The following is a 15,858-nucleotide window of genomic DNA, read 5'->3' on the forward strand; positions in this document are numbered from 1 at the left end:
GATATCTTGCTGTTGATGCATGACATTTTAGATGAAACTGTTCTGTAAGTCAGTGATTTACTTTTTAGAAAAAGGTTTTAGGAAAAATATTCGAGGAAACAAACGATGACACTTTTCATTTCAGGATTATTTATAAAGTATCAAAGCTAAGATCATAATCTGTTGACCTCATAATAATAAAGATATTAGATATCTGTTTACCAAATTACAGCTTTAAAGGTTGAACTTCTTTTTTTGAGCACCTTGTCAAAATATATAATACCGAGAGTAATGATTGTTATTTGAACCAATGCTTAAAGTAGCCAGCATGTTTAGCACAGATCAACCAATACGGCTTTTGTGATTAAAATATTCTCATTCTTATTTCTGAAATTTGGATTATTGCAATTAAAACTGTGAAAAGTAAGTGGAATCGTCCAATGGCTATATATTGTAGGAAAGAAACACTTAACATTAAACTAAATTTAATGGATTATTTGAGACTAATAGAAATAAAATAATAATAATTTAACTTAAAACTGTTTAAACAAAATTGCTTTAACATATTTACAATGATAATAACGTTGTGAACATATCGGCATACTGTTATGGACGCACACATTTCCGAATTTGATGAGATTTTAACTTTTCGTGAAGAAGTTGGCATACCCTTATGCACGTAAAACTTGAATTTTAAAATAAATAATTGATCATTAGATCATCCAGGGTTAATAATTGAAAAACTTCAATTGTTTTATCTATTTCGTAATTTGTTGTTCAATAATGTAATAAGTGTTTTTCATCAGATACATTATCACATCAAATATAAGCTACAAATATATACAAGGGATAACATAAAATTTATTGTTACCATGGAGACTAAGGATGTTGATCTTTTAAATCCAAATTATTTTACCAGTATTCAGGTCTGTTTTATATTTAATTACAATATATAGTAATATCTAATCTGCTATTCTATTTTCTAATAATATTTATATCAAATCTTAGATGATTTGATAAATAAACAATAAAGATTAGTCCTACACAAATCTACTTATATTAAAGTATAGAAAAACATGCACTGCTTTAGCTTAAGAACAATCAGTGGAATTTAACAGAGTATGAATATTTATATATCATTTAGGTACAAAAGAAATTGTCTGATGTCATGCATCTAGATATTAGAGACAGTAAATAAGAATGTTGATTTTATATGTCTGATCAGATGGCTATCAAAGCTGACGCGCCTACAATATTTTATTTGTTTTCTAATTCTTCATAAAGGTTAGGGATTTGTTGTGGTACACACTTCATCGTTGGGTTTTACATTTCTTGAATTATACACTGGATTTGTTGTTGCCTGGATGTCACTAGAGAGCTTATCTGAAACAAAATTTAAAGATATTTAATCATATTTAGTTACTTGTTTTACGCAAAGCTTGAAGATTGAGGGGAGTAGGGGTGTGTTTATAGAAACCTATCTGACAACAAATGACTTTCTATACCACAAATGGAATGTATCCAATATTAGAACTTTCTGGATTCTTAATACTGTCTATTGTTAGCAGGGACAAATCCATCGTCTATCATCAAACACATAGGCGACTTCATTGATTTTAAATCGGTGGGATGAATATTCACTATGTTTAATGGTCGTAAGGAGGAACATAGTAAACTGACAACTGACCTTGTCCTCTTCAAACATACGATAATGTGTAAAATAACTACAATGATAACAACAACTGCTACTACTGATATACCAATTACAACAGCATCAATTCCATCTATAAATATTAAACATCAGAGTTCAATTCTAGATCTACTGAAACACATCATGAATAAGCTTTTAAGCTCAACAGCTTACGAACTGTTCATATATCTGATGATGTTTATCCAACCCTTTAAGAATGTCGACCTTACTAATAATGTTTATTATACTTGTTTAGAAATATGTTTGGTAGATGACATGTTACATGTTACTTATCATGTTGTCATCACAATAATATGTCGAGTTACCACCACATCATTCTATAATTTCACTTATCACAATGTTTTGTTTGTAGTACCGACAACAATGGCAGGATATTCTTACTCTTCTGGACACTTCATTATAAAAGATATTTCTTATCATAATATAACTTTTGCATTCAACTCCCTCCCTTGAACTGTCAAAATTGGATGAAAATATTTACATCAGTTACCTCCCGTGAACTTTTGGAATTGGTCAGTCAAGTCGCTATATCTCTTATTTTTACTTTTATCAAGTTTAGCATTTTGAGCAGCTATGATGTGTGTGGTGCGAGGCAGGATATGCTTACTCTTTAAGACTTCTGATGCCACTCTTTATTATGATACACTCACTCAAGGTTGATATACTTCCTCATGTGAAAAGTTCATTAGCTACTACCTATGTAAAATATTATTTTGGATTTCGGGTTCGTTTTGCGGATCGGATCGTAAGTGCTTTGTTTATTTATATTGACTGCTTGATAAAAAAAAGGTTGCTAGGTCAGTCTTCAACCCATGGATTTGTAGCTCTTAAAAGACAAAACTTGTTATGAATATGAACGCCACGATTAACAGTGTTGTTGTTGGTAACTGTTGTATGATTACACTCTCTGAGGATTGTTATTACATAAATATCTAAAATTAAATACCTTGTGCAGAGTCATTTTCGTTGACTTCGACATCAACTATAATATAGAATGAGTTGTAATAAAACATTCGGCGTGTGAAAAAGTCATCTTCGCTGAAAATCGAACCAGTCGAACCAGCTGTTAATGGGCGACGATAATCAGCAGCGAAAGATCATTATCAAGAGAATTTGGTCCATTTCCAATGATGTCATGCCCGAAAAACTTGCTTTTGAGGCTGCGAAGGGTGGGGGGAGGGGGCGACTGACCACTCTGCCCTCCCTTTGGCTACGACACCGGTAGAGAGTGTATTTGTCAAGCTGTTAAGACAAGAACTCACCCGGATTCCAAGTTTTTCCATTACTGTTAGCTTGACATATAAATTCTGTGTCACCAGTGTTACACACATCACCATTACTATAGCATATATTTTCCATAATACAATGATCAGGCTGAAATAAACCATTACTATAACATATAGCATCTATAATACAATAGTTAGACTGAAATAAACCATTACTATAACATATAGCATCTATAATACAATAGTTAGACTGAAATAAACCATTACTATAACATATAGCATCTATAATACAATAGTTAGACAGAAATAAACATATAGCATATTAAACTGAAAAAAACTATTATTATAAAATATAATGCTCCAACACATCAAACTAGTACGGGTTTCTCAATTCGGTACCCCTGTCGGAGAGTCCACATAGCCATCATTGATTATTTCGTTTACATATCATAATGCAATTCTTACCGAAAATGTGCAGATAATTTTATTCGAGTTATCTATATTACAGTTTATACATTCTGTATTATATATGATGAAATTTAACTGTTGGCTGTAATTCTGTCCATTATTAGATACGGAGACTTTATAACCTGTCACAGTTTCATCGATAACTGGTACATCTACAGATCCCAATCTACGTTTTCTAGATGGTAATTTACACGTTACTTCTCCAATACTCTCAAATAATGCTGTTTGTATTATTCTTTCTTCACTGACAGTAACTTGGTCATTCTTTATCTAAAATATAAAGGATATATACTCGGACGAGGCTACATACGCATAGTGACAGATTTGTTGAGGATATTTGAATGAACAGCCAACATCGTCAACATGAATTGATTCATCTTAAAAGACCTATACTTATGTGGCCTAATGAATGTTCCATGAAAAACACTTGATCAATGATAATTTTGCATGAGCATTTTCCGATTTCTGAATATTAATTGGTTCAAACATATTCCGAAAATTGAACCCTAAACGAAATCCGAACCCTAAACGAAACCCGAACCCTAAACGAAACCCGAATGCAAAAACAACATATTGGCGAAGCAGCTGATGAACTTTTCGCATGAAGGTATAGTATATCAGAGTATATGAGTAGTAAGTATTTCATAATGAAAAGTGGCATCAGATGTCTAGAAGAGTAAGCATACTCTTCCTAGCGTCACACCTTTATTTCTGCTCAACATAAATAACATGAAATTGAATCGAGGCTTCTTTTGGACACAGTAACAATGTCTGTTCACATTTAAAAGACTTGTTTTTTCCATTCTTATGAAAAGAGGGAATGTATTGTTCCAAGTGGATGTAACCGTTTAGGTTTTGGTTTTAGACTATTATTATATACATAAGTTAATCGACATACCCCCAATTTAAAGATGGGTTCCCTTATTTTCATTTATACTTATATGAATAGAAAGTAGAGGTGTTCTAATGACTTGGAAAAATACCAGTTTGTCTTACATGTCCATAAGTAATGCATAATTAGCTAAATTAGAAGAGAATTACCAGCAGAATTTCAATAAGTGATCGATCAAGAAAGGTCAAAAAGTATTTTATTGTTTATCCAGACTGTACATACATGGGCATTTATGACTGGTTACAACTCTTAATTATATGCAATAAGAACATAATGATATGATTTAGAATACATGATAATTCATAAGAAACACCAATTTATCAAACAGTTTGCTTCATTTGACACTAGAAAATAAGGAAACCCATCTTTAAGAATCGTGGATATCAATTACCTCAAATGGTAACAGTATACACTTGGTCTGTTCAGCATCTACAAATCTCCCACCAAAAACAGCCACTTCAGTACAATCGTCTAGTGATAAATCACAATGTCCATCAGCTTCTAGATTGTGGGCTAATGGTGGTTTATTGAGTGATACTGAACAGTCGGATCCAATATACCCAGAGTTACAGATACATTTTCCTGAAATAACAAATGCAGTTTAAACATGAAAACATAAGTCAAATTGGCAAAGTTCAATTGGCAACACTCGTTTTAGTGTGCACATGTCATCTCACCTTCATCATCATAATGCGTTATAGATACATTTCCGTTGAATAGCAAAATGAAAACATGAAGACATAAGGCATAAGTTGTTTTCTCTTCAATGTGCACAGCGCAGCTATACAGTCCAGTCTAATAAGTGCGGAAAGGTGATTCATTTTCTGCCCGGAAGAAACTCCCACAAACGTTTTTATTCTCTTTGGTACATTCTTTATAAAATAATAGGATCTTACAAACTAAACTTCATAATTAAATCCCATAATCTCAATAATATACTCTTTTGGTACTATTTACCGTTTTCACAAAGACCATGATAAGAACAATCCCCAGGACAAGAAACTTCTTTCATCTTTCACCATCTCCAGAACAGTTTGACCGTTTTCTACCCTTTTTTCTCGTAAGACTCTATTCATTCTGGCTTTACGTAAACATTGAGATCTGACAGATGATAATGCGGAGGGTGCAAACACATCAGTTCCACTGAGCTAGAAAATAGATGATTCGTAAGATATGAAATGTTAATATGAAGTCTTAAACTTATAGCACATTTCTACCGTGTTTTCACTATTAATGATAATAATAATAATAATAATAACAATAATGCATTTATATAGCGCCTTTGTTCTAGAAATGGTCTACTTAATGGCGCTGAGTTGCTCTGTCATATCTGGTATTTACAAGTAAATAATTTTGTCTTAAGACGAGTCTTGAATTTTGAATTTGCATCTTTAACTTGTTTTGGTAGATTAGTCCAGAGAACAGATGGTGCAGCTGAAATAGCACGATCACCACATTGGGTTCATAAAGTTTAAGGCACAATTAGATCATTTCCGGTGTAAATCATTTTACCATGAAAATTTAGCACATTTGCTCGTTGCCGCATTGTAATTTGTTTATAAACACCTGAATAAATCATGATTATGGGCAATCATTCTGGTTTGGAAAATATCGTTTTTATTATTCAAAAATTGGCTTAAAAACGATTTTCTTGGAGGGTTGTAAGCTGTGTTTATTTTTTTCATCTATTTATATAGAAACACATACCTGTATATCACTAACACATGTTTCTATAGCCCCTTCAATATTAATACCTCTTATACCTTCACATCTCTTAATAACCATAGAATTATTAAACAGACCAGAACAATATTCACTAGCACTGTCCATAGTCCATCCATTCTTCCATCTTACATCCTACAATAAAATAGATATCTGTAAATTCTAACAAAAAAACATATCAACTTAACATTATAAAATATGTGGATCTTGCGAAGGGGTGTTGGAATTTCTTGTCAGATATATCTATTGGGATTATGGGATAAATCCTTTAATTCCATGAAACTATCAGTAGAACGAGAAACTAGTCACACCACAATTGTTATTCGCGAATATCTGATCATTATCCATACATAGCCAAGATAATACAAATTTACATACCCGCCTGAGTCGTCGGTGGTGTAGTATTTGAGGTTGTGAACCCCGAGGAAGCGACCTTTTCTTTCTTAAAGGATTGATACATCTTTTTTTATGGAACAAGGTATAAGCTGTGTCTGAGGAACAGGTTGTCGCTCCTGGTACTGGACTACAGTTAACAGTGTTCTCTACCTTATAACTTATTTCCTCATCACAAAGGCAATGTTCGAATCTTACAGTGTTATTAGATCTCAAGACTGGCAGAGTTATCGAGTTGGTCGGATTAAACAAGTTCACGTCTCTCAAGACTCTGCAAAATGATTAAAGCTGAACATTTTTCAACTGTTCTACTGTTATAATGAATTTGGGAGTTTCGTTCGCCGTTTTCAATAGCATTCACCAACCTATTACAAAGTAATAAACAAAGGGTTTCTGATTTATTTGTAAATCATTTCTTGACCCCCTTCCCACTTTTCTCTCAATGTATTTTGATAGATTTATTAAAGAGAACTTGCTCGGAAAAAGTGGCATTGTGAAATTAAAATTTACTTGTGACTCTCAAATACCTGAAGGAGTTGAAATATATGTCATTGTATTGTACAGCAGGTGGATCAGCTATTAATTCACCACATAAACCAGATGTTCTACCAATATCTCTTATTGAGGGGAATATTTCTACATTCAACCAGTTGGCATTAGAATTTGCATTCAGATAGATTTGTATTTTTGTATCACTTGGCAAATATATCTAAAATTAAAAATCGGCTTCAGTCAAAAACATGTAATTCATTCACATTTATTATAAAGTTAAATGTATCATCTATAATAGAGACAGTATTAACATTCAGTTTATACCTCAAATTCTGTGTCTCCTCTTTTTCTTACACAAAACATATCGCCACCATCGTCACATAATATATAGTCAATATACCAGTATCCTAGGTTACAGTGGTTGATCATAAAGGCAGTTCTTCCTACTCTTACTACAACACCACAAACACAATATCCTGTTCCCTCTCCAGAACAATCCGTTAATTTCACCTGAACCTCCACATTATCCATTTGTAATAAGAAGTATGTACCAACTAGTTGAAAATAACTCTTACTCCTGAAGAAATTACAAAATATGGATGACTAATACATCATAGTCCTGAACAATGTTTGAACTTCCAGAATCAAATATCAGAATGATATGTTGCAAAGCCCTAGCACATCTTGGTAGATCGTTAAGCCGGACGTTACACATTATCATACCACTAATGATATGGATGTGAGAACATGAGTAAATGATTTTGTTGATTTTTAACCCAATATGTGCAAATTACTGTATTAATGTATTCCAATTAAATAACAAATTCAACTAAAACTGTAAACAGCTTTTAAACGTGGCACCAGAACTTGTCCCAGGGCCTTTTGGTTAGTTTGGAACTTCAAGGCATGTCCTTTAAGCTTGTAGTATGTGAACAAAAACTTAATACATACTAAAAGTATGATTGGTCAAAAAAATGGTGCAACTGTCCCTTTGAATTATTTCCACTTTAATAATTTGAATTTTTGTATAATCCACCACAACGCATATATCACATATGTCAAAAGAGGATGATGAGTACATTCTGATTATGAAAACCACATTGATGTGGGAGAAATACATTATTACAAATAGGATAAGAATTGGTAAATTTAATAAATATTTCCGAGAATGCGTTTCTTTTTTGTCTCCGCAGGAATTATCTATTACAGATGATCTGTTTTTTTTTTTCTTTTGTCGGCATTTCTGAATTAAGCACATATTTACAACTATTAAAGTCGAATGCCAATAGCAGAAAACAATCTTGGTTGTAAGGTTATTAATATAGTTGATAAGAGAAAAAATTCGGAATTTGCCAGGTAAAACATCAGGGTGGCAAATATCATCCAGAATTATAACATTTATATAAGATGATAATGTAAGTCCATACAAAAGGGGCTGTATCGTTTCAATATTCGAGGTCATAGGGTTAATTCTATTTTAAACTGATTATTATTTTCTTTTGCCGCGTCTGTAGCAAAAACTGAAATGGTATAGTTTGACCAAATATTGAAACTCATGGACAAATTCAAGGTAATTTTAATATAATATTCAAAACCGAAAGTAACGTATTGTAAAATTTGAAAAATATTGTTTTTTTCTACAAAAGGTCTTCTTTATTACGTTTTTTGATTTTTACAAATAATTTTATAATCTGAATACAGTATCAGTTCTACAGCCCATAGTAAATACATACCACACTGAAAAATCCTGACAACCGACCAATTCCATTACATTACTGCAACTAAACAACATTGCCTCTCAGGATATCATACTTGCCCCTCCGAACAATCACATATTGTCTTGCTTGTACGAATTTTTTATTTTCTCTACTGGTTATTGTAAGTAATTTTAATTTGTAAGCGTGGTTTTGTGCCACACATTTATTTATAATTGTTCAGAATAATTTTTTTTATTATATATATCTGTTAATTTCTACATTGTTACATGTTTACTGTTGTTAGTTGATTTCCTCTTGTATTGTGAAGCGGTCTATTTGGAGAGATAAGCTACTTACTTACTAACTATTCCATTGATAAATTAGTATTTATTAATAAAAAAATGTATGTTTACCCCACGGTTCTGTAGAAATCCCGAAAATACAAAATATAGCTGTACATTGCACATATTTTGCCTTTAATGAACGATGTATCCTTGACTATATTGATCTGAAAGTAAAGTAGACATTATTATATATTATAAACAGCTACTTGAGTAGGGAACGAATGTATTGGCACATGTCTGTGCAATCTGATTCTGCATGTTTGGTTTCGTGATATTTCTGTAGGTTTCTATACTGGTCATCCGTGATCCGATGAAATTTTTCTTGAAATCGTGTTCGGTGGCATTAGGACCCAATTTGTCATTTTTTCTGCTAACCATTCAAAGAAATCATTTACACAATATAAGTCAATTTTCATAATTGAATATCGAAGGAAGTTTTTATTTACTTAAACAGAGCATTTGATTGGTTGAATAGTATTTGATCAAGAACATGAGAAACATAATAATTTCGTCAGGTCATGGGTTTTAAGTAAAGTCATCTTCAGACAAAAATACAAAACGGAGCTTCTAGATTTGCATGTCAATAAGATTGGATTGGTGTCAAATATTATTGTTCTTTCATCGAAAATATTCCTAACTGACGAACTAAACCTAGCCTTTATTGTACAAAACGAGACAGATTAAGTTCATTCTAATGAATATTTAGATTGATTTGATGAGTGGTTAAAATTTCATTAGTCTAAAATGCAACATTTTAGAAAACTGACCGTTACTGGTTGAAGTAAATAATCCCCCCAGATAGGTTGATCCAAATATAAACCTTCCGTTCGTAGAAATATTTTCTTTTGGGTAACTGTTTGTCCATAATCCTCAGTTATAGTTGAAGTGACCTCTAAATGATACCACTCGTTCCATTCTTCAGTGTTAATAGAAATACCACATACACCATTAGCTGTAGGAGTAGGTTCACATTTCTTGTCCTCATCCTGGGGTATATCAGCAGTTAATGTTAATGTACACCCCTCAGGACAACCTATAGGAACTGTAGACGTAATCCATATCCTTGCTGTTTCTCCTTCTTTCATATTCATAACCGGATTCGCAACCTGAATAAAATATGATCAATACGCATTTAAAATATGGTTGAGTGTAAAAGAGGTAAAACAATGAAAGGGCTATAGATGTATAATTTACGGTTTATCCGTTACAACTTTCAGAATGGCAACATAGTTTACACTTTATATATTAATGTTGAAATAATTGCATTATAACCTTGATAAAAACTGCATTGAAGAAGTTTTTGAAGTAATCACATATCACTTTTTTATGTTTTTACTCAAGACGAAAAGGGCGTATTATTTTCAACCTTGAAAAAGTTATGGTAATGGTTATGTGTTCTATTGTTTGATTTCAATCAAAAATTATAACAAAAAAGAGCCTGGGGTGTAAAAAGCATAGGACAAGTATCTTACTATTATTCCTATAAATTTATTGTTACTAGTTGACGGTGAACTCGCCATCCGTTCTCCATCAGTATCTACGGCTGCTCTTATTTTACAGTGAAGCTATAATAAAATAAAAATTTATATCCAGACTCAAATTTATAGAATCAACAATTTCAGTAGAATATTTCAACGGCGGTCCTCGGCTAACGTGTTAGTATCTGTAAGCTTATGTGATTTGGTCTTATGTGATTTCGGTATTGTAAATAATTAAAGTAGAAATTGCCGTCAAAATTATTTGAGTCATACTGTTTTTGATTCATTTTGTGTAGAACGTAAATCAAATTCTCCTTTTTTAACGGACGGGGTCGCCATATTTTGTTCGACCAACCGTACCTTAGTATTAGAAACGGGAAATTGGTTAAGCTAATCAGCTCACCTTAACAATTTAGCCTCCAAACCATGTGTTATCCGCGATTGGAAGTTAAAAAAAACGATTATTCTTTTCTTGAGACTGTGTCCAGTACTTCTGAAGACTAATTACATATATTCCAGACCAACATCAACACCCGAAATTGGCGAACCTGTCGCTTTAAGGCCCTATCACTTATTGAAGATAATACAAGCGTTCTCTTTATGAGGATTTCCTATCTAGCTGTCGAGTATTAACTTTGCAATTGCTGAAACAAGGTTACTTGACACACAAACTTCATATGTCATGTAGGAAATGTTATGGTCGTTATGCAGAACTCCTTTATAAATACAATAAATCTGTTTCGGACTGGTTACATTTAAGGTAAAATGGCGTAACTGAAGTAAGTTTGCTGGTTGTTCAAAACACGTCGAATAACGTTTAATATGTCAATATATATTGGAGATAGTTCGACATAAGTTAGAAATAAGTTAGAAATAAGTTTTCAGTATGAATCTCGTATGATGGCATACGTCGATGAATTTGTGCTTTAGCGTAGATCTGAGTGGTTTAACTAACCCTTAAAACGATTAAACAATGGGGTAATCGAACCGGTTTAGACCATAATCAGTTATGATAAAATGCGTATGTTTCAGAATTATTCTTTTAAACCTTTCAATTCAGATTTTTACATAGAATTATTTCTTTAGTGGACGAGTGTTGGTATGTTACACGACCTAGACAACATTTCAGCACTTGCAAGTTATTGTCACGTCATGTGGTCATTCACTATTTATGGCCAAGGTAGGTTCACACCTTAATGGTGTTTTTTTTCAACATGGTTTCCTTTTACAAAACGCTCACGATTTTTTTTGAAAATAAGTTAGAGCAAGAAAAGTGACCGTGATTTACATTGATCAGTATTTAGTAGGCATGTATAATAGAAGCTTCGGTGTCGTGTGTACTCAATTTAAGAATAGGTTGATTTCTTCTTGCTTCAGTTTTGTGATTTTTATAACGCATAGTGACGACTATTTTCAGGTATCATCTCAAAGTGTAATTAACCAGGAGTACTCGGGCGATTTATTAACACAAGAGGACAATTTTATTATGTATGTCGACGATGAAAACTTTAAATCCATTTGAATAACATATTATAATAAGATATACGGAAAAAATTAGCAAAACTAATCTGCGTGGACTGAAGGTAAATCTGCAACCATTGGTTAAACCGACAGAAAAAGTGTGGTATTCTGTAGCACCTGTTGGCCAGAATACAATAGCGAAGACTGTCAAAAGGTTATATGAAGCGCATGGATTAAAGGTTATTATTGATTAATTGAAGGGATACTGCCTTAGAACAACCCACTTTCACCTTTCGGCACGTTTGAAATAGAGTAAATAACATCACATTTTCAAGGTATATCAGATGTTTATAATTTTCAAAAACCCTGTGGTCGAAATAAGTCGCGAATTTTTGACCACAGGCCCATCTTACATAATTACGATAATAATAGATATGTTACTTAGGAATTTTTGTTCGACCAGGATACTAGCCTTCGATATCTGAATCGCACAATTGTTCTGAATCCACAACTATTGATGAACTATATTTTCAGGATTCTTCACTAATCATTCTTTAAGATCAACTTGTGCGACTGACCTTTTTAGATCTGGTGTTGATAAACAGCTCATAGCGAAGACCACAGGTGCGTACAAGCGATCGAACACCACACTAGAGGCCTTTGTTAGTAGTGTGATCCAATGTCAGAGTTCATCATTGTCTACTACTGTTCAATCATTTAACAACCTCTGACATCCAAATATCACTTAAGATTGTAAACGACCCACGAGTGTACATATTTCATTATATATCAATTGTTAATGTGACATTAAAAAAGCATTAATATTGCGATTCGGATATTTTTATTCCATAAGAAATTGCTGCTTTAGTTTTGACTTTGCTGGGGCAGGAGGTGGTTGGCGGCGAAGAAAGTAGTCCGTGGTTATACGACGGGTATTTGGCAAATAAGTTGGGTAATTGCCTGCTTAATCGTCAATGTGTGACAAGGTCTTTACAATTTTACCTGAAAGCCGAGTGTAGTGATGCCACTCGCTCTTAGCCTGGTATCAGTTAAACTTCTGATTTTGTTGACATCATTATAATCAGTATAGTTAGACTCGTATACCCTCACATCATCAACAAACCTGAAATTAAACCATCTGATTAAAATGCAAATAAATGTAGCCCCACTGCCAGTCATAACCATCTCATAGTGTATAATTCTGTACTGCCACTTTCTTACATTCATCATAGTTTACAGTGTTTGTGTACCAGACATATGTAATGTGTCCATGTAATACTTCTTCAGTATTTTAGGTATGTGTGATTTTATAGTGCTTAATCTGGTGTGGTGGGGCTGTGTAATTCTCTTCTAATTTAGCTATTATGAATTAATTATGGACAAACTGGTATTTTTCCAAGTCATTAGAATACTTTCTATTTATATAAGTATTAGCATTTTTATTTTCATAAGGGAACCCATCTTTAAGAAATAAGTATATATAAGTATAATACATATCATATCTGTAAGTTTGGATTATTTCTAATCTAATCTTTCCTGCAGCTTTAACATACTTCTGTACTGTTTACAGATTACATGTATATAATTAAATCACGATTCAGTTTACATGGTATCACGCAATTTGATTGGATAACAGCAGTCACGTGAATTCGGTTTATATCTGTGTAAACCGAATGTAAATATAAGCACCGCCCCTTAAAGGACTACTTTTATCATTGAGTCTGATTGACGTGGCCATTACACAGCGTCGATGTCTTTCCTTCGAACGTCACCATAGCCGAAATCTACATTTCACTGCATGATTATGGTATTTTCCAAATTCCCTCGAATGTGCACTCTCCAAATATCAACAAAATCATGATTTTTGGACTTATTTCCAACTCGTCTTTCAAAAATTGAACTTTCAATGTGGCCGCTTCGTCAACTTTCATGCAATAGACAGTAGACTATAAATAGGTGACCTACTTATTGCTGATTGGGTGTTCTCTTGGACGTCTCTATTGTTAGTATCAGTTCATTAACGTTATGTTAAAATGTTAGGTATTTATGCGCCAATTTTGTGCCTTAATTTGTTACTATTTTAGATAAATATTTTAACTTGTATTCGAGTTGATTTAATTATAAGGAATGACCTGAACATTTTTTCAGTTTATCGATGTATAAACAGAAAAAATCTGTTTACACTTATGTATAAACCACTACTCTGATTTATACAGTGTACACAGGTTTTTTCTGTTTATACATCGATAAACTGAAAAAATGTTCAGGTCATTCCTTAAATAAATTACTTATTTATTTTTTACTTTAAACCCCTTTTCATTATAGGTACTTTAGTATTTCTGACTATTTAATTAAATCAGTTACTTTTTAAATACATGTACGTTCAATATATACGTTACGCAGCAAGAATTACGTACCTTTAGTACAAGTTCATTCCCTTTACCTCTATACTACAGAAAAATAGGACGTAAAACTCCATTTCATTGTTGAATCTATACTAGTTATTTATATCTGACATCGTCTGTGATATGTATTATGTTTGTTTTAATTGTAAACTTATGATTGTTATTTCAGAGTTTTTTAATAAACAGTAAAACTAATTAGAATTTGCTTATTGCTACACCCCATTACACGTTTGTATTTTTTTTCTAAAAGTGAAAGTATATTATCTTGTGAACCTGACGTTCAAGGATCTTGAATCGTTTGGCGATCCATATATATATAAAAATATTGGTAAAAAATCATAAACTGCCGGTTTTATAGTCATTCGACTTTTAACATTTTTGACATATTGACAGTATTGACATTGAAAGGCTGTGCCACACTCTCTAATAATCATAGTGACACGATTCTACATACAGGATTGGTATATTAATCATAATAAGAACGTACTCTTTATTCTTTTATAAATGATATGCAACATGAATAGCTTAAAGCCGAGGTTCCTAACCTTTTCAAGTAGCGACCCCATTCCCGAAACCGGCATCAGGTGGCGACCCTTCAAAATAAAAACGCAATTTCATGTTTTAATGAATTGTATTGTAATACATCATTATTATTGCTTTGAGGGCTCTCTGTTTTAAGATATTTTTAAAAAACTAGAAGCCCGAAGAACGCATTTTTTACGATTCTGGGTGTCAATATTTCTAATAAAAAAATAATAAGCCCATAAGCGCTGGCGATTTGAGACACAGACCGGAAGTTCTCCCTGAATATCAATTCTCAGACGAGTCCGAGACCCCAAGAAATATGTTGGGAATCCAGGGCTTATCTGCAATCGTTAAATTTGATAAAATTTTAAAATAAGTTAAAAAATATTTAAAGTTAAAAATGTTTGACAGATACCAACAACATAACTATAAAACCCTTGCAGATAGGCTATTCGATGTAGCAGGGAAACGATTGTAGAACACGTTACCTAAACAGTTAAAAACTTGTAAATTTCGGGAGTCTTTTACCAGAAAGTTCCTCACAAGAACCTTTACCTAAGAACTTGCGAGTGTTTATGTACAGCTACATTTGTCAGCTTGTGTCTGAATTGGTTCGATACTCTAGAGCATGTTCTTTTTACGCTGATTTCTCGGCTAGATCGAAGCACTTAACATCTAAGCTACTAATACAAGGGTATTTACCAAATCGACTCAAAACTTACCTTAAGTTTAAGAAATTTTACGGCCGCCATCATGAACTAATTGAAAAATATTAAATATCTGTTTCTGCTATCAACGAGGATGTGTTTGCCTAACGATCAATTCTAAATTTGTCATCACGATAATATGTCCAGTTGCCACAATATTCTATAATGTTACTTAACACTAGGTTTTGTTTTGCCTCCCTACTTTATTTGTAGTATTTAGCAGCAATGACCGGTCTGGTTCAAGGCAGGGTAAGCTCACTCTTCTGATCATTTGATACCACTTTTCATCATTGCTTCCAAATGGATTCGGGAGTTTAATACATTTTTCATGTCATAATATAACTATTATTTTGATCAC

At 32.8% G+C, this 15,858-nt stretch overlaps 1 protein-coding gene across 1 annotated transcript; it reads right to left on the reverse strand.

The window, feature by feature from the left end:
• Positions 1-1,524: 1,524 nt before the first annotated feature.
• LOTGIDRAFT_170574 (hypothetical protein) lies at positions 1,525-15,545 on the reverse strand (the record flags this gene model as incomplete). Its single annotated transcript, XM_009046391.1, has 15 exons — positions 1,525-1,763; positions 2,953-3,166; positions 3,382-3,654; positions 4,668-4,858; positions 5,316-5,424; positions 5,984-6,133; positions 6,377-6,662; positions 6,919-7,100; positions 7,208-7,460; positions 8,994-9,088; positions 9,692-10,030; positions 10,397-10,489; positions 12,866-12,986; positions 14,542-14,714; positions 15,516-15,545. 15 exons carry the CDS (start codon positions 15,543-15,545, stop codon positions 1,525-1,527), a joined length of 2,748 nt encoding a protein of 915 aa, XP_009044639.1.
• Between the last annotated feature and the right edge of the window lie 313 nt (positions 15,546-15,858).

This window comes from Lottia gigantea, assembly GCF_000327385.1.
Source record: "Lottia gigantea unplaced genomic scaffold LOTGIsca_100, whole genome shotgun sequence".
Lineage (NCBI taxonomy): Eukaryota > Metazoa > Mollusca > Gastropoda > Lottiidae > Lottia > Lottia gigantea.